The sequence below is a fragment of the Scomber scombrus genome, chromosome 5 (assembly GCF_963691925.1).
Source record: "Scomber scombrus chromosome 5, fScoSco1.1, whole genome shotgun sequence".
NCBI lineage: Eukaryota > Metazoa > Chordata > Actinopteri > Scombriformes > Scombridae > Scomber > Scomber scombrus.
In genome coordinates, this window is record NC_084974.1 from 14,508,996 (window position 1) to 14,533,243 (window position 24,248).

Below are 24,248 nucleotides of genomic sequence, written 5' to 3' on the forward strand. Positions count from 1 at the left end.
ACCGGCCGATCTGATTGGACAAACTGCGGACCAAGGAGGAGAGAAGAGGATAATTATTGTAAAACAGATCGACAAAAGCAAATGAAGATGGTTATTTTGTCTACTTACACTCCATCTTTTAATTTTCTTCCGGCCAAATCGGTAGTTGTCTTCTAACTTGATGAGTGCGGCGTATAACAAAAGGCTCCCTTCGTCTGTGTGTCTGTCTGTGATGCTCATGATTGGTCAGCCCGTTCGCCAGCTCGCTGCTTTCCCCCGGGTGCAGACGGTTGGATCCATGATTCATTTTGCAATGAGGAAAAAAAAGGAAGAGCGCATGTGAGAGAAGAAACAGCCAAGACCACTGGGAAATTATACGGTGGAGCGGCGTGGTGGATCTGGAATTAAACGGCATAATTAATCAAGCAAAAAAACAAGCACGTTGCTCATACATTTATTATTTGCATTTTTTCCACTTCAGGAGATGTAATCAGCAGATATATACATCCAGGCCCCTGATCCGTGTCACAGGGACCTGGAGGCCGGGCGCCCATTTCGACCACTGACCCTAAAAGCGTAAAGTGGGATCAGTTCTGCTCAACACTTTATTTTTTCTCTCACTGACTATCACACAATGCCCTCTGCCTCTAAAGTAATCTCCACAACAAGCAGAACAAGTCCCATAGAATCATGTTGTTGTCACCCTGTCCTTTAAATTAGGGTGTCTGCAAAATTGGGTTCACAACTCTAGGCTCTCTGCGGAGTTGTTCTGCATTATGCATTGTGTGCACTTGACCCTGTAAAGAAAAACTAGCCGCTTTTTGAAAGATACCATGGATACATTACAGCAATATGATCACATAGCAGTAAAGAGGCTGACAACACTACATAAACACCTCACCGAAAAACTCTGAAATAACTAAATCACCACGGCAAACACGGCAGCAAAAGTCACATACCAATTAGTAAGTCTTGTCAAACCCATATACACCACTGTGTGTCCATCATACTGTACTCTTGTGACAGCCGCTTTCTTTAACGATGCATCTGCAGTTTGGGCAGAGCTCTGTTAGCTTTCTCACATTACTTTAGAAACGTATTCATCACAGTGTTGATTGACAGGACTTTTTTGCTGACAAATGCTGCGTATTTGGATACAGCCTGACATGATACTTGCAGTAAGTCATTTTTCACAAGGTGATTCTGCTTTCTTTAGAGTCATTATACTGTGATATTTTATCTATGAAAAGTGGTTAGTTATTTTGAACAGTGCAACTCCATTAAGGAAACATAGTTGTGACCCCAGTTTTGCAACCTAAGGCACTGGTTCTAAAAATTCCAAACAGCCTCTCATCACAGGTCTCAGATATAAGCTATGAAACGTTCAACTAAAGGTGGTGAGGTTTCCTTTGCTGATTTGATTCTTTTTCATAGCTTTTGGAGTTGGGAAGATGTTAAACAAGTACCCAGCATATATTTTAAAAAAGCAACAATGTGAGAAAACACTAACCTAAAGAACATGGAAGCATTTTACATGAGTATTTCCAGTCTGTAGTTTTGTCCAATGCATATACAATACATGTATGCACACTGCTCTAGAGTAATAGTATATATTTTATACAAATCATACTTATCTATATCTTGTTTCTACCTTCCTCACTGATCTTTTTCATGGCACTGTTTTGAGGCTCTATTAAGCTGTATTCTATCTTGTAGTAATAATATATGAAATGTTGAAAGATGTCATGTAGCACACTAATATAAGAGGATTAATATCAATTTGCCAATTAGCACTGGTTCCCAACATTTTTGGCTTGTGACCCTTTAAAGTCAAGCAATGCCCACTGGCAACCTCTTATCGCAGGTTGCAGATGTCTGTCAACTGTGAGAAGTTCAATCAAAGTGAGGTTTCCTTTTCAAATTTGATTCCTTTTAAAGGTTTTTGACATTCTGAACATGTAAAACTCTCTTGCAAGAATAAAAAGCCTGTGTGTTATGTCTACTTCTATTTGGATAATCTCACAACCCCTCAAGTTTACACCTGGTGGGTGGTGGGGGCAACCAAACAGAAATTTTGGTGCAATGCATTTCCATTAGGTAATCTACATTGTACACTGCAAATATTTATACACAATGGTGTGTAGAGCTGCCATGCTTAGTCAATTAATTTATTAGCTGCTAACTATTGTGATAATCGCCAACTATTTTTTATAACCAATCAATAATTTTGAGTCATTTATTCCCAACTTCTATGATTCCCAACTTCTCAAATGTGAATATTTTCTGGTGTATATAGTCTTCTATGGTAGTAAACTGAATATCTTTGGGTTGAGGACTGTTGGACAAGACAAAATAAGACATTTGACGACATCAATTTTCACTATTTTCTGGACCAAACAGCTAATCAATTAATCCAGAAGTGACAGATGAATTAATAATGAAAACAAATGATAGTTGCAGCCTTAATGTTTAGTAATGTACTGTATATTATAACTTTGATTTGTTTTAAATATTTACTTTAATGTAAATAATACTTCTCTATAGCTGTTTTCAACCTCCTTGCCTCTATATATATATATATATATATATATATATATATATATATATATATCATGGCACTGTCTCCAGGATCAATTAAGGTTTATGGCAATAATGTAGGAAATAGCCTCATTTAAAATGCCATGCAGAACAGTAATATCTCATACAGTACGGTCACACTGTTTGTTGCCCAGGTTATATGTTATTAATAATATCCAAGTAGCAGATGTGGTTGTAATTAGTTGCTGCTATTGTAGCAACATTGTGATCATTTTCATCGCTAAACGTCTGATCAACTGCACATTCAATCAGATGTATCTAACTCCCCATTATGACCATCAAATACATCAACCAAACAGTTTGAAACGTATCCCTTTCCAGCTGGTCAATACGGCTTGTTGCTGGAGCGCCGTCATCAATCGAGGTATCAATATGGAAATACCAGTGTGACCCAGACATTAATCAATGGGCTCCTCCGGGAGGAGAGGGAGGGCAGGTGCACCTGAAATCATCAATGAGACTGATCGGCCGGCAGTCAGACTCGGACAGTCCGTATTGATAAGAGCATTTCCACCTGTAACGGCCGGAGAGGAGAGACAGGCCCGCATCTGAATTCAATACCCGCCGCTGCAGCTGCGAGCTCGAAGCCCAGAAAGACATGGTTGAGCGGAGATACGTGCCTCGACTCATCATAAGACCAGTTTCTTTCTCCATATATGACTCCCTCCTCCCCTGTGTCTACCTCCGAACTTTTTTTAGTCATGCTTCGACTAAAAAAGCACATCACGCCTCCAAAAACGGAGCAACAATGACTCCAAATTAACTTCTTTGTCTTTATTCTCTGGCTTACTTAGCCGAGCACCCTTTCCTCCTTCTCCTCGTCCTCCTCCTCCTCCCCACTCCCCACTATCTCTGGAGTTTAGTCAAACCTATTTCCTCTTCAACTTCAAACTGTAAGAGGGAGAAGTGGCAGCTCGACATCAATGAGAAAAAAGCCTTCAGATTCTCTCACTCAGCTCACTGTGAGCGCAGGATTAAAACGTCGTCTCACTCCTGACATCCAAATCTTGACCCAATCAATTAGGTCCATGCTCTACGTTTGCCTCCTTCACCTAGATACAGCATGCCAGGGTGTGACGGGTAGTGTGGGACAAGTGAGCCTCCTAGCGGCTAAAATGTGTACGTACCATGCAAAACAGCAACATGCCTTTATAGACAAAAGTATTATAATAAATCAGAAGAAAAACAAAAGAAAGTTTAGATAATTGTGTATTTAATTAAATTAATTATAGATAAACAAAGTCCCCAAATTAACCTCATAAATGCATTTCTGTAACTGGTTTCATCCCCACTGTGGCCAGTCAAGCAATGTTGACAATCCCCATATTTGACTTCCAATCAAATCCCACTGCCCTCTCCCTCATGACACTTCTTAAAGGTTCAAGTTCAAGGGTCGTGTGTCCTGTGTGCACACGGGTCTGCCCTTTTCATTCCCAATCAGCCACTCTTTTTTTTTTTTTTTTCCTGTGCCAGAATGAAGAGAGATGCACCACAAAGGTCATGGACATGGATTTCCTTTGGTTTGACTCTATGAAAAGGTCAGATGAGGGCATCATGAAATGGCAGTGAGGCCTTCACATCGCTCTCACAGGGACCAGAGTCCTTACATCACCCTGAAATGGCACAGACTGAGCCCTTCTCCCGGCCCGGTCTCCCAGGAACCAGGAGGGTCCCGTGGGCTGCCGTGACCTCGTCTGGTCTCCCCCCTCCACCTCCCCTGTGCGGCTTTACTGTCCCATAACAAACATAGTGCAGAACAGTGAAACAAACTGTGGTCCAATGAGAATAAACTATGACATATTGTATCAATCAATCAATCAATCAATCTTTATTTGTATAGCGCCAAATCACAACAAAGTTATCTCAAGGCACTTTACACATAGAGCAGGTTCTAAACCGTACTCTTCAAGTTTTAATTTATAAAGAGACCCAACATTCCCACATGAGCAAGCATTTAGCGACAATGGCAAGAAAAAACTCCCTTTTAACAGGAAGAAACCTCAGGCAGAACCAGGCTCAAAGTGGGCGGCCATCTGCCTCGACCGGTTGGGGTAGAGAGGAGAGAGAGAGAAGAATAGGAGAGAGAGAGAGTAGCACATTGAAAATAAACATTGAAGCTAGAAGGTCCGGGACTGGAATCTGTCATCCGGACGTCTACAGGCCCAGATTGCCTGTGAGATGAGAAAGCACAGACAACTCCGGGGAAGAAGTGTAGGTTACTGAATGCATTAATAGTACATGAATGTTATTGGATATAGATGGATGGATAGAGAGAGAGAGAGGAGGAGAGAGGAGCTCAGTGCATCATGGAGGTAGGAGTCCCCCGGCAGTCTAAGCCTATAGCAGCATAAACTAGGAGCTTGCTAACTATAAGCTCTATCAAAAAGGAAAGTTTTAAGCCTACTCTTAAAAGTAGAGAGGGTGTCTGCCCTCCGGACCGAATCTGGGAGATGGTTCCACAGGAGAGGAGCCTGATAGCTGAAGGCTCTGCCTCCCATTCTACTTTTAGAGATACTAGGTACCACAAGTAGGCCTGCGTTCTGGGAGCGCAGTGTTCTGGTAGGTACATAAGGTACTATGAGCTCTTTAAGGTATAATGGAGCCTGACCAGTAAGAGCTTTAAAAGTGAGGAGAAGGATTTTAAATTCTATGAAAGCAAACTTTTAAAATGGTACCACAGTGTGGAAAAAGTTAATTGAAGCACATCTTCCTATGACTGTTATTTAAAGCTGCAATAATCAATAGAAAGCTAATTGCTAACTAGCTAACTAATCGATCAATTGTTTTGAAACATTTTTATGGTTTCAGCTTCTTAAATGTTAATATTTTCTGGTTTCTTTAGTGCTTCTGGTTTCTCTGTAGTAGTAACTGAATATCTTTTATTTGTGGACTGTTACTCAGGACAAAACAAAACATTTTAGGTTGCATTTGGACTTTTTACTAATGTAATTACTTCCATTACAGTTTATACTTTACAAATAGTGTTATACACCCTGTATTGCAAAGCTCCACTGTCAGCGTAGTGATAGACTGAGACAACAGCAATAATGGGGGTTGCTCTTTTCATACTTTTCTTGTGTCAATATGTGTTGATGTCTTTGTCAGTAGGGCCTGTCTGTGTAGAGGTGGATCAGGGTTGCAGTATCTGGGGTGACTAGAGCTCTGTTGGCAGGACAAGTTGGCCATTAATAATAGGGTTTGTTTCCTCTAGTGGAGTGTTGAAGTTCAAATTTATTTTGAGTGATGTTTATGGTATTTCTTATGTACTTGTCTACTTCCAGTTGTTTCCTACTTTAATAACTATTAATAAAGTACTCTTTCTCATTGCACTTGTACCTGGTCAGTTACAGTACTTGACAACTTGTACCACAACTCTTCTTCTTGGGTCTTCTTACGCTTGGCTGTCTTGACTCACTTGTAAGTTGCTTTGGATAAAAGCATCTACAAAATGGCAACATGTAAATGTAAAATGTAGCATAGCTAGCTTGGACAAAACCATCTGCCAAATTACTGTAATGTATTGCAATAGATGACTCAGCAAGAAGTTTTGGTGAATATTTTATGGGTTTACAGTTGTTGATGTTCCTCTTATCAGACTGCATTGTTGCATATTGCAATATGAATAGCTGGTCTGCAGCCTCGTACTTGTCTGTTGTGTTCAGGGTCAGATTTCTGAGTTGAAACTAGTTCATGCTAGTTTGTGTAATTATGCTTTTCTGCAACTTTCAGTGCTCTTATAATGTGTCTATAAATAGCAAGTTAGAGGTTAATTCTTGACCTTATAGTTTGACCTCTTAACTCAAGGTCCACAAATTAGCTCTTTCCAAAGCTTTGATGAGGTTGAAAGTGTTTTTTTGATCCATATTAAAGGATTTTGTTCTCTCTAGTAACTGTAAAATACATCCTGGTACGTTTATCTTTCTCCTCAATGTTAATCAAGATTTCCTCATCTGCACCATTTGCCAACAGGTCGTTGTGTAACAAAGAGACAAGAAACAGGAGTTTTACAAGATTTGATTTATTAACTATGATACAGATCACATAAGGCCTTGCTGTATACACCATTCCCATTGAGACAAATTACCATACTCAGCAAATAATGACAGTTGTTTTTTTTTTGATGTTATCTTTTCAGTTTACAGTACTTCATTATTTTTTTATTATCCCCCCGCCCCATTATTTCTTTATTTTTATTGTTTTTTATCATCTCTTAAATAGTGAGAGTGGTGGAGCCCTCTTCCTTGGTCGGGAAGTAATCATGCACTATACTGGGCTGGTCTCTCAATCGTTCACAAAGAAATTGTTAAAAAAAAAAAAAAAAAGCTTTGTATTTTTTTTTTAATTATTAAAATAAAACATAAAAAGAAACTTTTTTTTTCTATCACCACTGACTAAAGGGCAAAGTGTTAGAACCCCTAACATACAAATAAACAACCATTTGAATATAGTTTTGCTTGTTTCTCATTTTAACTTAACAGACATCTGTCACCATTGTTGCAAAAAAAAAGAAAAAAAAGAAAAGCAATGCAGCCACATATTATCGCTGAACCAAAGTCACATTTTTAAATTCAATTGTTCTTCTAAACTGTCATCTTGCTTCCCATCTCTCCCTCGACCCTTTTTTCCACAGTCTTTGGCTGCCTCACAGTCAGTTCAGTATTAACACATTGATATACACAGGGAACGCCACTGGCCGGCGTTCACACACAAGTACCAGTGGTCACCCCCTCCTTCCTCCCTCCATCTCCCAAATAATGATCCCATTCACCCGCTCGCTGTCCACCCCCCACCCCCGTCCCTCTCTCCCCATCGTTCCCTCATCTCTCTCACACTTTCTCTGAGGATCAGTGTGTGTAATCTGGACGAGCTAACAGGGTTACACAGCGGGGTAATGACCGCGAGGAAAACTGCATTCCTCTTCTTCACGTTTGTTTGGATCACGCTGGTGTCTGGCCATCTGCCAAGCACAGCATGCTAGCATGTTAGCTCAAACCCATCCACCCAAACACACACTTAATTCCCCCTCATCTACCATCACACACACACACACACACACAAACACCCACGCACAAGGTAAATAGGTAGTGTAGACTGATAAAAGCTCCTTTAAGAGTTCAGTGATTGGTTAAAAGGTTTTTTTCCCTTTTGGGCAGAGAAGAAGACAGTCTGGGGAGACATGCAGAGATGCAATTCAGTGTCAAACAGAATAAGTGACCTTGGTGAGCATCTGCTTAACATTAAAACACATAAGTTCACATGCACTCTCCTTCTCAAGCTCACACAAACACAGAAATGCACTCACACACACGCATTTCAAAAGCTGCTTCGATCAGGGCTCAGCAATTCTCCTCGAGCCCCATCTCGCTCGTTTCTACGGTAACAGCAAGCTGGGCCCAGGAATTTTGTGATGCTCCATTCCAGTCATGCAGTCGGATGAATGGCCTGTCTGTTCTGTCTGCTGTCTCTCCCAGACCCAACTGTCTTTCTTGGACAGGGAATGACAAGGGGATGTGGTGGCATAACAATGCCAGCGGGGGCAGTCTGGTGTAGTGGTTACACTCTTGTGAATTATATTTCCAGTTCACCAAAAGCAGGTTTTGAGTCTTCCTTCCAGCGGCATAACGCTGTGTCCTACGAGGTCAACGTGCTGAGGCCAGGAGCAGTGGTTACCAATTATTTTGGTCGATGAAAAGCCTCCCACCTGTCAACGCTTGGGTCTCGCTTCAAGCTCTTACTTTCTGGCCTGTAATGCTACATTGTGCCAATCTATCCTAAGTCTTCATTTCCTTTACTCGAATATGGGAAGTGGTGTGCAATCCTTTAAAAACGGCTGAGTGCCTCAGTGTCTACAAGGGAGTGGAAACTCACAGTAGAAAACAGCAAACTATTTCATTCACTGCATGTCTATTCAACTGCAATCTGGCCACATGCTTTGAGGCTACATAGCCTGGATCTACAGTCCCAATCAAAAGTTTGGACACACTCTCTGATTCAACAGAATGAGAAGATGTGTCCAAAATTTTAACTGGTACTATATGAAATCTCAATTGATTTGTACCAAATTTAAAAACTGTTTTATTTGCTGTGTTTTGCTGTTTTATCTACAGTTCATAAGCTCTCAAGATATTTTTACCAGACATAGAATGAAGATAAATCTTGACAATTGCACCTATAAGCTAACGCTACAAAAACCACAGTAGGAAAATGGTGCTACGCCCATGCAGTGGTTGAAGCGAGGTTATGGCTGTCATGCCCATTACTTCCTCTAGATGTCAGTGGTGTGCTCCCAGAAAGAGAGCGAGAGAGAGAGTAGGGAGGACTGACAATAAAGTGAACGGTGGCTGTCATGTCATGGCAGCTCCAATTTAAAATGTGCCTTCAAAGTGCTCAGAAAAGTGCTTGATGAACAAGGTCCTTACTATGAAAACTGCAGTGCTGGGTTGCTTGTAAAACCACCACAGCGTGAAAGAAGCAACATGACAGGTGAAAGTCCAACACTGGAATTATTCCACTATCTGCCTAATACAGGGAAATGCAGGTAAAACAAAACGCCATGGATACATGCGCACACAGACAAGATAGCCAGCCACGCAGACACTTACACACAAGGTCACTCACTGACTGACAGGCCAGGTTTCTCTGTGTATAAGAGGATGACAGAATTTTTAAAAACACATTGGGAAAGTGAAACTGTGGATCTGAGTGTAGAATCATGATTTAAAAGTCCACTTTTTAAGCAGTTTCTTCATGTGTTTACAACGACAGGGCATGTGGTTGAAGTTCATACTGAGAGAGCGAGGGAGAGCCAACAGGAGACTGGGAGGTGCCTTCCCAGAATGCCAAGGGTGTGAGAGCACCCATAATCCTTTGCCCCAATCTGCTGCCCAGCAGATCCAGTTGGTTGGGTTTTTTTTCATCCTGTGCTAGGCATACTGCTTCGACTGAAACTGTTTTTGTTTGCATGTATGTGTGTAGCTGCGTGAGGGGTTGATAGACAGGAATGTGTGAGTCGCAGAGGACAGAACATCCTGTCAGGTGAGTAGTAACACCTGTTTCTTGCTTAACTCCTCTGGCATGGTGGTGAAATAAACAAACACGTGTTCAGGATTCTGCCCCACTTTACTCCAGCCGTAGTCTCCAGGTAGGTACAGTTAGGTAGGTCAGTTTGTGAAGAACGTGTGCCACCCCACCAAAATTCCCAGCAGTTAGAGAGGCTGAGGGATTGAGGAGAATGGTTGTTGGAGGCACACTGGCCACTGGGTGTTTGTGTCAAGTGTGTGTCTGTTTGCGTAAATCCCCCTGCACTTCACTTCTGAGTCCCTCCCTGAGTCCCTTTAACAGTTACTGGCAACATTTCACTCTTCATTTGTGTGTGTGTGTGTGTGTGTAGGTTCTCTATAAGGCAAGGAGGACAGGTCTAGATTAAGTGAGACAATGGGATAAAGTGGCGAGGAGGGAGAAAGATCATACTGACAGTTCAAAGGCTCTTCAATGTTCCCCTTTTCTGCCTTGTGTGTGTCCGTTTTTTGACATGCCCCCCTTCTCCCAAACATGTAGATTTCTCCCTGTACATACTGCATCTCACTCAATATCTCCCAACTTCTCTTCCTACCTCCTGTTCTTGTTTCAATTTATCTGCTTCAGTTCCTTCCAAAACTTCAAAATCTCTTTTTCTGAACTACTTAAGTCTTCTTTGTTTTTTTTTGTTGTTTTTTTTTTTCCTTCTCTTTCCCTTGATCCCTGCTTCACAGCGTGTGTTGTTCCGTGGGAGGGTGATGGGGGTGCAGGGAGGGCGGCAACAGGGCAGGGATTGGTGACTGGGGAGTAGGAGGTGGGGAGTGGGGTGGGGACTGATGTTGATGTTGGTGTTGGTGTTGATGGTGATGGTGGTGATGGTGGTGGTGGATAGGAGGGCCATAGTGCGGAATGACAGGGGGGGTGGCAGGGAGAACATAGGGAGTGGGGGACGGAGTCGGTGAGGATGAGTAGCCTCCAGCCATGCAGGAGTAGGCTGAAGTTCCTCCGCCAGAGGACAGCGAGGAGGTGGGGGAACCGGGGAGGCCGTCAGCCAGTGGCTGATTGTAGAAGAAGTATGCGCACTGGTGGATGAAGCTCTCGATGATTGTCTGGTAGGTGCGGGTAGCAGTTAGGGCATCCATCGTGGTGAAGTCTGGTCTCATCAATGTGGGCCAGAAACAGATGGACAGATTCTCGCTGGTCATCAGGTTGAGCTTGTTGTTCTGACTCACCCTGTGCAAGTAGGGAAACACAAAGACACCAAAATGAGACATACAGCAATGACAGAAAACTCCAGCTAATACATTAGCAAACTTTTTTTGCTCTTAACATAGTTGATCAAAACACAGGTTTCTTTTCTTAAATAAGCCAGTGATTTTCATTCCTTGTTTCTCAGTTTACTACTAAAAACACACAATTGAGCTGCACCATCATTGAGATGAATTCTGGAACAGTAGTTTATTTTGAATCATTCCCACATACCCCATCCAGCTGCTGTAAATACGCACTAGGACCAAAAGAGTATTAATTTGTGGCTGAAACTACTCCTCTATGAGTAATGTTTGAAAAACATTACAGTGGCCTACAGTTTGAGAAAACAACTTTGAATTTGATTTCTGTAAGAGTGAAACGATATATTTGTAACCAGTTTTTAGGAAAAAAATTAGAATGAACGAATGGGATTGAGTGCCACTTACAAGGTAGGTACGAAGGGTAGGAATGTATTGAGAGACAGACTAACACATTGTTGGTTTCAGTCAATTAACAGGATTTCTTGACAATAAGAAAAATATCAAATTAAATATATAATCAACGATTATAGAATGATCCTTTCAGACAAGAGACACCTTTAGAAGTGGTTGGCAAGTTTGAATCAGAATCTGAACACCCTTTGATGTACTTGATATCTACCTTCTAGAGAATGTCTGTTTCAATTTTGGTACCATGTGAATGAAGACTTGAGGAGATACAGATGGTAATTGATTTTTAGTGATGGACTTCTGAATTGACCGCAGGTTGCAGTGAGGCAAACTTTAGTCACAATTCAGTGGATGTACTGAAAAAATTCTCTAGAATCAACAGTAAACATTTTTTTGCATTTGTGGCATCCCCTAGTGGCAAAACATACCAGGACTGTGCAGCGAAGCTCAGACCTAGCATCTGGACACGTGCACAAAGTTTGGTTTTAAGTTAGGGTTTATGTAAAACTTGACTTAAAGATACAGGTTTTTTAAAAAGTATCATTTCAAAATGGTATGGAATATCAAAAATCTAAAAAATTACTTTTTTCCAGCTTGGTCCAGATATTCTGTGTACTAAATTTGATAACGATTGCTGAACATTTGCAGGAGTAGCAATAAACTGATTTTGACTTTGCGAAAAATCACTTAAGGTGCAAATGGACATGGCTTATATTGATAGATTCACAAGACCCAGGAAAAAACGGGGAAAAAAAGTTTCTCAAACTTAATGGTCAAAAGTCATAGGCCAAAACGTAATGTTCATTGTTATATCGCCACCATCAGGCCAATCTGGATGGAGATTTCCAGCCTATCTACCAGCTTTGGGAACTGTAGCTGTTACGATTTTTGAGATCCAGACATTTTTAGAGCACAAGAATAATAATCCTAACAAATACAATATGGTTGCAGTAGTTTTGCTGCTTGGATGCCTAACTATGCAATAGTTTGAACATGGACTATTAAGTTTTCCTGCTTTTTTGTAGCACAGTTGTCAATTTGTCAAGTGTCCCTTAATTCTTATATTTTTAGCTGTCACAGTACCAACTAACAGCACAGCAAATACCTTAATACCCAGTAACACCTGATGATGTAGAGCTAATAATAAACAAATCTATTATCTGTCATTCACATACAAATAGAGATTAAAATGGCCACTGCGTTAACACAGATCATGACTCAACCCGAGTTAAACCCCTATTCTGTCAGTGAGCTGGTTTTGGTAATGTCACCGCTGGGTCACTTGACTGGGTGACCAGCAATGTAGTCAGCACGGCTGTCACAGGCCGTTTCTGAAACCGTCACTCACTCACTTGTTCAAGTGGCTGATGACATATTTGAAGACCTCATAATTCTCCTTGGGAAAGCGGCGCAGAATGTCCTTCATCGTCTGGAAGCGCTGCTCCCTATCGTTGATTTCTGTACAGAGGCAGAGAGAGACGAGAGATTAGAAGAAAGTGGCTGAAAGAAAATATGCCAGGAGAGTGAGAGCAGCAAGTAAAAGGAGAATAGGAAGGGATTGTGGGAGTGCAATGGAGCAAAAGAGAGTTTGAAAAGCATAGTGAAAACAATTGGATACAGCTCTCAAAAAAACTCCCATCTGTGCAGGACACAGTGATTTCATCCTATAACAGCACAAGTTTCATACGATTCACAAGGATGCCAAACTAGTTCTCAGAAGAAAAAAAAAATAAGACAAAGACCACACACATTCCAGAGGAGAAACATACCACGCATACACCCATCACAGTGTCCCGCACATTACAGCAACTCACAGTTACACACACACATACATACACACACAGGGTGTGTTAAGCCTGATGGCAGCGAGGAGTGAGTCAGAAAACCTGACGTCACCAGCTAACACAGTCCGTCCAGTGTGTATGTGAACGAGGCAGAGAGCAGCAGATGTTCTCCTCCACATCGCAAACATGATTTACAATCAGAGAATTTGAGCATGTATTCCCACAATGAGGTCAGTGTGGATCAAAAACAGATTTGAGGCGGAATCACTTTACACAGTCCCAGTTCCTCCTGCTGCACATCCATCATCAATGATCAAAACTTCACTTCCTACATCTTATTTAAAGTAATGTCACTAAAATCCATCCACCCAGCTTTTTCTAAATCTCCCTCTTTCAAACTGCATGCCCTTGTCTCTAACTCAACCTCAATTTTCTCTCTCACTCTCTCTTCTTTTCCTCAATTGTGGCACAGACTGCAGGAGCTTTATCAGGTCTCTTTCACAGCTGAAGGGTCTCGCTGGGGTCGTTAAGACACACACACACACACACACACACACACACACACACACACACACACACACACACACACACACACACAGCTTGGTGAGTGACAGCAGCCTTGCGGCCTGTGGGTAAATCTCTCTGGCACGATGCAAGACTAAGCTATGCCTTAAATCTCTATTTCGTAAGTTTACAGAACACAACGAGAAAAAGGGAGGCAGTAGAGAGCAGGGGAGCTCCCTCGTTTATCTAACATATGACTGTTTTCTCATGACTTCATCCATATCCTGCTGTCCACAGTGCTCCTGCACCCCTCCATCATCTGCAATCACCACCACATTCCCTCTCCTCCATCCCTTTCTCTTCAGTACCCTCACCGAGTGACAAATCCAATTCTCCCCATGGATGGATTTGGATTGCACGAATTTTGCTTGTTAGTTGAAGAAAAGTTACAATGAAGGAGGAAAAGGATTTCAAGCTAAATCCAATACACCTCAGGTTTTAGTGAACCCTCCCCACATCCTCTCACAACGGAGCCCCAGGACTTACTGAAGGCCTCCACCAGGTCTCCCTGCATGCTGTAGGGTACCAGAGGCTCAGGTAGCTCAGAGAAGAAGGCCTTCATAGCTCCTGCTACTGTGTTAATGGTGAAGTCTTTCTCCACCAGGTCCAGGTTGTAATCTGGTGAAAGGATAGAGAGGGAAAAATACATTAGCCTTAGTTCATGAAGTACAAAGACCACATATATACAACAGAAATATCTTACAATCTTGTGCACTCCAAAACAATGACACACACTAACTTTGTGAAGCTCATAATGTTGATTCAATCAGAGATTTTGCTAAAACTTTTTCTACCAAGGTACTGTAGCTAAGCCTTTAATATCTCAGGTTATATCGGATAATTGTGGGCAATGTTACAAATTAAAAGGCAATTTTGGATATTTATTACAATATTGGACTTTTCCAAGATTTTTTCAGCAATGTGATTAAGTACCTCAATTTGTTAACTATTCAATTTGCGGGATTAGATAAAAGACACAAATTCTGGTTTGGTTATTTTATCATTATTATAATCATTTAATAATACAAACTATATATAGACTATTACTCTCGTTATTTCTGTCTGTAAATACTGCATGTCTCTCCTGGAAGAGGGATCTCTTCTTTGTTGCCCTTCCTGATGTGTATGGACAGAGGGAATCATATGCTCTGCAGAGTTTGTAAAGCCTTGTCTGATTTTTGATTTCAAGGAATATAAATAAATCTGACTTGACTCCACTCACAAATACAAAATGAATATCAATCTTTGATGATTCACCGCCTGAGCATTTTGGATAACATATTATACTTAATACATAAAAGCACTATGAACAATAGAGTATTGATTTGATTTGAGCAGAGAGACTGTCCAGAGAGACAGTCCAGAAAGCAGAGTCACTAGACCACCATCCTAGCAGAGAGAGCAAGAAACTTAATTTAAAAAGCCATTTTCTTTTTTCTTTATAACTTTACAGAGGTAGTATGTGTAGGAAGAAAAGAGTCAAAAAGAGGATCACAGATACTTCTCAGACTGTTCAGAGTTCTTGAACAGTCTGGGATGTGCTCTTGTTTTGAGAGTGCAGTGCTCCTGAATTTGCTTTCTCCTGTAATGAGTTATCGGGATCCTGTGAGAGCCAATGAAGTGCCATCTTCATTGTGGCTATGAAACACGTGTGCTGTAGTTTCACCTGTAACGGTCTTGTCCCATTGTGTCGAGGCTCAGAATGATTCAATGCAAGGCTTCGACTCTGATTACCTGAGTAGGATTTAACCTCAACCAAGCGTGGACACATGCTTATACACGCATGCATTCGAAGGCCATCTTGCTCTGCGATCTATCTCACCAGTGACATGCTTCATTAACCAAACCAATCTGGAGGTAATTAACTGCCCACAGCTGACAGACATACGCATGGGCACACACAGTGAGAGCACTTGTACATGCACATGTGTGAACATGCGCACGCACACAATAGCAGGTAGAAGATTGAGGGGGCAGCTCTACAGTCTAAAAGGAAGCGAAGGCCAATTCCCTCAGCAGAATTAGTGCTTCCTGGTTAATTAAGGGAATCCATGCTTGTTATAGAGTCAGACATACACACACCCACACACATCTTCATGGCCTTTTTCTTAATGCAAAGCAAGTAAGCGTACAGCTGGAACAAGAATGTGAGTACTGCATATGAGAGGTAACACACCTTGGTCAAATTGCCGCTGCATGCTCTCCATCTCTGCCTTGTTCCCGCTGACCCTGTAGATGCCCTCTGTGCTCAAACCTGGTGGGGAGAGAAAATAATGTTATTAGCACAGTGTTCCTTTTCATGCATTTCATTTGCAACAAGTATCATGTATTTATAATAGCTGGTCATTCACCTGCAAGAACCCTTTGATATATCATTATGTGGTGTGTAGATGCACTCTGAAGGGCTGAAAAAGTAGAGTTACTCCAGGCTGCTCTAATAGCCTCTCCCCATGTTCTCTTCCATCTAAACACACTATTAGCACTATTTATTAAACCCATAAAGCACTCCTGCAGGCCTGCTAAGAGCCTGCTGGTGCACAGTGACAAGCTGAGGCCGTGTTACTGCCACCATGTGCCTTTCCCCTCTCAAAATCATTCTCAAGGGGCTGTTTACAAAGGATTAAAAAAAAAAAAATCATATTTATTAAAGAGCTGCACAGAGGTGTTCTGCTGGAAAATGAAGGAAAAGCAGCATGGCTAAAAGGTGAATGTTTGTGCTCTTAAAAGAAATATTTTAAGGCATTCCAGGTGCTCACTGACCAGTAGGAATACCAGGTGTAATACCAGAGATGAATGACAACTTTGGTCAATATTCAGTAATAGATGAGACAGAAATCATTACATTGACAACAGTTCAGCTCCACAAAAACACAAGACTAAACACCAGCAAAGCAACAGACTTATTTTCCACTTAATTTTACCTCTGTTACCCTTGCCTTCTGCTTGAATATGTTTGTTTCCTGACTTTTAATGGCTCACAGCAGGTGCAGTCTAGTGTGGTGTGTTTGAAGCACCCAATCAAATACTTACTAAGGAGGTCTGCTGGATTTTATTACCTCTTTACAGCAATAATCTACTCTATAATAGTGTAATAATCTTATGCACTCTAAAGTTTTAAAGTATAAGAACAAATCTCCCACATTGAACTTTTATAACTCCAAGAAGCCTTTAATTAAATAGATTATACCTTTTCTGAGCTGACAAATACTAACTAAACTATAACATTTCCTCACATGCTGTATAACTTTTCTCTGGTGGGGAAAAAGTTGTTGTGTTGCAATATTTCAAGTTCAGCAGCAGGAAACTTTTTCAGTTCCACAGCTTTCCAGATATGTACACAAAATGTCTTTGACAGCCTAGCATCGGTACTTATGTATTGTAGCGTATAAGATGAACTGCTGTTTGGCCCCCATTTTGAAAAAGTGGGGTGATGCAAAACTTAACACCATAAATATATACTAAGCAGCAGGCTTAGTAAATATCCTCTGTATCCTCCTTGTATTTTAGAAATACAGCCATGTACTCAGAAAACACAAGCAGCTGAGTCAAAGCTGCATACAGACAGTATAAAAAAGGCACGTAGATTGCCGGTGTGAGTAAAGGGTCACTTCATTTTGAATCATTCATTATTTTTACAATTTAAAAAACAGATAAGGTCCAACCATCCAACCCTGAAATTCGCTCTACGTCCACACCTTAGTGGTGATTCAGGGAGACAAAGAGCAGTCCAGAGGGAATGAGAGAGATAGGGAGTGGCAGAAAAAGAGGGCGAGATAGAGAGAGGCAGGGAGGAAATGAGAGAGCTCTCAGTCAAGGCATACAGCATCGATCTCCTCCTTCTACCAATCAATTATCCACAAAAGCTTTTCTAGCCAGACACTAGGAAAACAGGGATGGGAGGAGAGATAGGGAAAGGGGAGTAATGCAGCAGTGGTGGTGGTGGTGGTGGCAGGGGGGATATAGGGGGAAAATGGGACAAGCATCCAAGGATGAGATAAATAGTGGGAGAGTGTGAGGATGAATAGTGACTGAGGGTCAAACTGATGAAAGATAGAATGAGAAAAAAATAAAAGGATTAAGAAAATGAGGGATACATAGAAGGATAGGAAACATGCTTTAAACAGCAAGACACATAAAAAAATGGAGATTACAGGAGAATAAATAGAATAGAAGAAAGCGATGTAGCAATGGGAGAGAAAGAAAAGTCTGTGGATAAAGAATACGAATAAAAGAGTTTTTACAGTAAAGAGCTCTCCAAAACAGATAGCCACACTCCTTTTCCTTTGAGGTCAAACAAAACACGAGCACTTCCTGGGGTCAACGTAAATATGAGCACTTCCTGCGACAAACATGTTTTATCTGTATCCTCTAACTATGTTTCCTTTAACTTTTACAAATAACTCTTGATTCTCTTAGGTAATCATTCATCCTTACTAGAGTGCATATTAAGAAAAATAAATACCTTTTTTTTAGCTGATGAGCCGCTACACACACGACCAGAGTATAGACAGAAAAATACACCCATCTATGGTGACTTCACAGCTTCCAGCAGCACTCAAGTGACCGAAAACACACTTGTTAACTCGAAATCAAACAAACTCTGAGAGTGTGCGATAAATGCTCCTGCAGTTAGCTGCTGCGGACCTGCAGCATGTTTCTGTCTGACAACACGCCAGCGTCTCTCTGGGTTCAGCAGCTCAGAGGCTGATTTCATGGTTCACCATGGAGACAGCCAGTCGCTGGGTGCTGCCCTTTACGTCGCTATGGAGGCTCCTACGGCCAGCAGATATGCCCGCACACGCTAACACACATTCATCACCTCGGCACCCAAGAGCAAAACACACTGCGGCTACTGCGCTGAGGGAAAGCTAGAGCTGAATAGAGATAACAGACTCATTTTATATAGCTGCTTTTCTATGAGCTCAGTGTGCATGAAAATAATACAAAATGCCAAATCCACTCCCATTATTGTCAAGGACAAAGGGAGTGAGCTATGAAGTACGAATAAGAGAGACTTCTGAATCTAAAATATGAAACCAGAAAATATTACTATCATGCATACTGCCAAACATAGGCTTCTGACATGTATAAAATAACTCAATTTGTTAGTTGTAGTCATACCTTCAAAATGTAATGACAGGTATTTACGCAGGGGTGCAAAAATATTTAACATCACATTGACAAATGTCATCCTTCTTAAAGCTATAATATGTAACTTTTCTTCATTAAAATGTCATTTCAGTTGTGTATTTACGTTACCCAAAATGTTTTTCAACAATTTTCAAACCTACAGAAATGTTTAATTGTAATCAAGGAAGCAGTCTGTTTTATTTGGTCACCTGTCAATGGCAGTTTACACGTTCAAGATAATACATTGGTGTTGTGGTTGTCCACCATAAAAAGACTTTTATTCAGTTTTAAGCCACATTTGTATAATAACTATTAGTTAATTAAGTATATATTTCAACTGGATGAAGGATCTTAAGTTAAAAGAGAAACACGCCAACATTAAAAGCAGATTGGCACATATACACACGGATTTCCTCTGTTGGAAAAAAGATAGTTTTACCATGAAACTGCTTTATTGAGTGTTTTACTGGTTGTAATCCCATGTTTGTTTATTCTAGGGAGAAGGAGACCTATGTGAATAATTCTGTAGATAATTCAGCTACTGGTAAAAATCTGCTGAATGATGAACAAAGAAGTGACCCTTCAATAAAGATGACTGTAATGATGGCATTGGTGGTTGTTTAACAATGAGGACAAAAACTCCCATAATCCCATGCTACTTGATGATGTCATCCATCTCCGTCTTGCGCTATTGTTCTGACTAAAAGATCCATAGCAACAGAAATGTCATATTGTGCGTTTCAGAAAGTCAAGGTTTTTTTTTTTTAAATATATGAACACAAGCCTGTGAGAAGATTATCAGTGGCATTTAAAAAGATATGAATGAAAGCAGTGATGCTGCATTTTAATTAGCTGTAGGTAGATTTGAGTAAAAGGGAGAAGGAATGGACGTGGGTCAAAGCTGCAGGTTCAGGGCCAGCTTCACAACATCACTCATTATCAGCAACACTACAGTGACAAACATAGTATCAGCGCTATACGGTAATTTCCTGTAAGTGCCATTATACGCACAGATTGTAGACGTAGATACAGGAGAAGTAAAGTCTGATTTAGAGCAACTACAATTGAAATTTCATAACACATTGTTATTCATTTCCCCTTCCAGTCGTCCCAGTGTGTGGGAGTACCATTCAGCGCAGCATGTGTTAGTATGTAAATAAAGTATTCAGTGCACATACTGTTATTGGATTTGACTGTCAGATATGTGTGAGGCAGTATTCCTCACACTCATGCAAATAACACAGGAGTAATATATACACATAGAAAAGAGCTGAGACTAAACAATCATCCAATTTTCTAGCTCATGATAGTATTGATCGAACAGAGGGAGCTATGGGGTAGAACATTACCAGGCAACCTTCTGGCTATGAAATACCGGACACACACACACACACACAAAAGAAAAAGAGATGGAGGTATACAAGGAGGAAAAAATTGTGAATTGAGAGAGGTGATGATAGGATGGGGGGAGTCGGCAGAAATATGGGTTAGGAAGAAGATGAAAGAAATCAAATCTGACAGGTAAAGGTACACAAAGAGACATAGGGAGAAGGATGAATGAATCAGGAGCAAGAGGAAGAGAAACAAGGACACAGGAGGATACAAAGGGTAGGGGTAGTGAAGGAGTGAGTGAGGCTAAAAGGTGGAAAACACCTATGCAGGAGGAGCAATCATCCTCATGTGCACAAGTTTGTGCACGTACGTGAACACATATTGAACCAGTTTATCTCTCTCATCCAGAACTAAATACTGTAACTGCTCCAGTTAACATCTGAGCAGGGTGAGGTAAAATCTAACGTGATGCCTTGTTATCTAGAGCCATGCCCCCGCACTCCAACACGTAGGAAGACGGTCAATGTTTTGTAAGGCCCCAGTAATCCACAAATACAGAGTCTTTAATCAGGACAGAGATTACAGTGGAATGCACTGGCATGTCAGTAAGCAACAGCAATGTTTTGACAAACTCACTTGCTCAAATGTAACTCACTTCATGGAGCGTAACGAATAGAGAATTTTATATGTTTAAGCATTTTTTAAGCATTACTAAAATGTATAATGACGTTTTCTAAACCACATTTTAGTGAATACAGAATTGTATTTAGGTATGTTAAGACGTGAGGAAATGTCTAGAAATCGCATCAACCCTTGACTAAGACGCCTCTAGTTTAGTGTAACAGCTGGTGGCTGAGTGCAAGGCAAGCTGGCAGTCCTAGGGCAGCGGGGCACCAGAGCAGCCTGGCAGGGGGTTTTAGCATCTGGGAAATGGGATAGCAAGGTTAAGAGAGGCTATCCAACCACATCTGTACTCCCATTACTCTCTACAGAGGAGAGAAAAGGAAAGGGAGAGGAGAGGAGGTGTGGATTGTTGGGGGCAACAGACTGAAATCTGTTATCTAAACACAATTATGCACACATACACACTGATCCACACCAATGTTTATCTAAGCAGATGAGAGAATTTTAGTTAAAATACACAGAAACTATTTTAACATTAGATTCCGTAATAAACTTTCTTACTTTAAAAGTTCCTACTTGGCTTCTTTGCATCATCACACTGTTGTGAATGTGGCTCTGATGACTGATTCTAAAGTTAGCACCTAAAATAGGGCTGTAACCACTAGAAATAGAGGCCACCATGATCATAGTTTGGGAGTTGCCACAAAATCCCTTCAACAAAAACCGCAGGGAATTTAAATATCACTGCAGTATGCATTTGTAAATAAGGAACCTACTGGGTTTATGAAAAAGTAAGTTGACACGCCAACGTGGTTCATATCCCTGGAGGTACCCACCTACAAAAACCCACCACTCAGCCAAGCACTAAATTTATCAAACCTGCACAAAGCACAGATGCATATGCACATAGATACAAAGGCTGTGTGTGATTTAAAGGGGACTACAAAATTACTCTCTCAGCGGTGAACACCAGAGTAGGTAACAATCCCACCAGGGAGGAGGATTAAGATAAGACAAATATGCAGAGAAAAGAAAAAGGATAAATCAAGAGAAGCAGGTATAGAACATGCAGAGGCAGAATGGATCCTTTGCAATACAATTAATATTGAAATGACTGAAAACAAATCCTTGCACTGTATCGTGCTGGGTAATAACCATCTGTGGTTACGAGGTCAACATTACCTTCATTCTTACCTGTCGTCTCAATGAAACGGATGCACTTCTCAATAAAGACAGGGATTGGCCTGTCAGGAGTGACCACGTTGACCAGCGGCATACCAAAGTAGTTGCTTTCAATGGGTTTAGAGATGGAATGTCTGGGTTTGGGTCGTGGTTTCTGAAAAGAAAAAAGAAAACAGAAGACAGGCAAGATTGGTGGGAGGAATCAGAGCAAACAGACTGTTTTCATGACTTCATATTACATCATCCTGATTAACACAGACACACATTTCCAAAATGACATCAGAGCCATTTTACTTAAAATGACTTGATTTAGATGGAAAAGGCTGTGACCTTATTTAAAAGTGTCTTTATGTTAGCATCTTCTTGTGCAAATGCACGCACGCACACATCCCGCACATTCCTTCAAACCTTAACTGATAAGTGATCACACATTCCTGTCTTGAGCCCTGTTCTGTGCATCCATAAGATATACATCAGTTCTTTCATCGCTCTGATCTCTTCAGCTCTTCTTGCCCTCTTTCCATTGGCATTGACTGTTTTTCTTTCTCTCTCTCTATTGCACCACAACTCTCAGATAATCATTCGCTTTTTGATTGTGTAATTACTTTCCACCTCCTGATAAGAGACCTCTGGTACACTCCTTCAAAATGCTCTGCCTGCCTCCGTATGGCTGAGGCATCAGCCGTAATTGTACTGCACAATAATGGTGTTCATAGGGAATGTTTTGAAGGCCCCTGAGGCCTGGATCTGTAGTAAGTCTGTCAGCCCCCCGAGGCACTGCCCTGGCAGGCTGGGTGGTGAGGCAGGGATGCATGGTTGGGTGGGCAGATAGACTGTGGGAGCAGTGCAAGCCTGACAGACAGACACAGAAAAAGGAGCAGAGGAGTGCTCATTAGAGAGAAGGAGCCCAGAGTGTCCTCTGCTTCAGATACTGACCTCACTTCACTTCAACAAACATTTTCAATGCTGCATATATACACAAGAAAACAAGCAAGGAAACAGTAATTAAGACTGAGGAGATCAACAAAGGTTCATCTAGGTATTTTCCTGCACTGCCTGTAGTCTAAACATTTAGTGAATTTATTTGTCTGTTTATCTATGTGTTCCTTCAACTAGCTTAATAGTGCCAAGTTATTGTCTTTTATTGGGCTTCTACCTAAAACTTCCAGATTGTTACATCTCCAGGCCAACATAATTGGCCGATACGAAGTTCATTATCCGAGCACATGTTGGCCGACACCAAAAAGAGACGTCAGGTGCCTAACAGAAATGTGTGTTTCATGGGCAGCAATAACCATTTTTTTCTCAAGGCAAGTTTAACAGTTTTCTTTTATGTGTTTTTGTTCGTAGTGATTACTCAAAGTTATTCCAGTTTTTATACTGTTTACTGTTCTCAAAGTACTTTAAATATGTACAGTAACTGTCATCTTTCACTGTAAAGTAGCACAAAGCTGTTGTAGAATATCAGACCTTGTTGTTGTTTTCTTTAATATTCCAGTAAAAGTTTCAAAAAGGCAACTGTCAGTCATGATCTTCTAGCTCAGGTGGCTATAATAATCTAAGTAAGTCTCTGCTTCAGGTGCTCAAGTGACAAAAAAGCAAAATGTCAACGATAACTCTGCATCAGTGACTGACTGACTGGAAGAGGCCCTATGTTGAAACATGAGAGTTAAAGAATTGCAGACTTTCCCAGCATGTTAGCCACTATTGCACAGTTATCTTCCTGCTACAACTGCACATGAGTATATCCTCTTAAAACTCAAACTGTCCTGACTGGAATTCCTTCATTTATCATTCCCAGTTACCTCCCCCACTGCCTTGTTACAAAACTCCTTACACGTGTGGCCATTAGCTGCACATTTGTACACATGTAAAGTGTGTGTTTATGCATTCACATGCGCACAAAAAACACCTTGTTTAATTGAACTGAATTAAAAGGGAAGTGATAATAGACGTGACGCTACAAGACAACAGCTTTTGTGGTAGCACAGAGCTTTGTTGTCATTGCTCACTGGCAGCTTGGTTTGTAGCTCCAAATAGCAGCTCATAATTTATTTGTGTCCTATCACAGTAACTGTTGTATATCTGTGCCCTATCTCAGTTTAGCAGACTGTCTCTATACTCCCCCCTACCCCCACCTTCTCTCCCCTCCCTTCTCCTCTCCCACTGTGTTCTCCCCCTACAGTTCTGCCTTCTGGCCACTCCTTTTAGTTGCTGACTGAGACAGGATATGTTGCCAGCACTGAGAAGACAAAACAGACCTCTACCACAAAAGACAAACAAAACACATCCTTAATAATAACATACAGACACCATGCTGAGCGTTTACATACACCGC

General features: G+C 41.1%; 1 protein-coding gene across 2 annotated transcripts in view; it reads right to left on the reverse strand.

Annotated features, from left to right (window-relative positions):
• Positions 1–6,579: 6,579 nt before the first annotated feature.
• arhgap35a (Rho GTPase activating protein 35a) overlaps positions 6,580–24,248 on the reverse strand; it is a 63,467-nt gene continuing 45,798 nt past the window's right edge. The window contains exons 3-7 of one of the 2 annotated variants that reach the window (XM_062419514.1): positions 21,923–22,064; positions 15,819–15,896; positions 14,129–14,260; positions 12,647–12,752; positions 6,580–10,827 (exon numbers count right to left, since the gene is read on the reverse strand). In XM_062419514.1, coding sequence (XP_062275498.1) covers positions 10,323–10,827; positions 12,647–12,752; positions 14,129–14,260; positions 15,819–15,896; positions 21,923–22,064 — 963 coding nt within the window. In that variant the 3' untranslated portion in view covers positions 6,580–10,322. Of the gene's footprint in view, positions 10,828–12,646; positions 12,753–14,128; positions 14,261–15,818; positions 15,897–21,910; positions 22,065–24,248 lie in introns of both variants that reach the window. The other variant, XM_062419513.1, reaches the window with a different exon arrangement.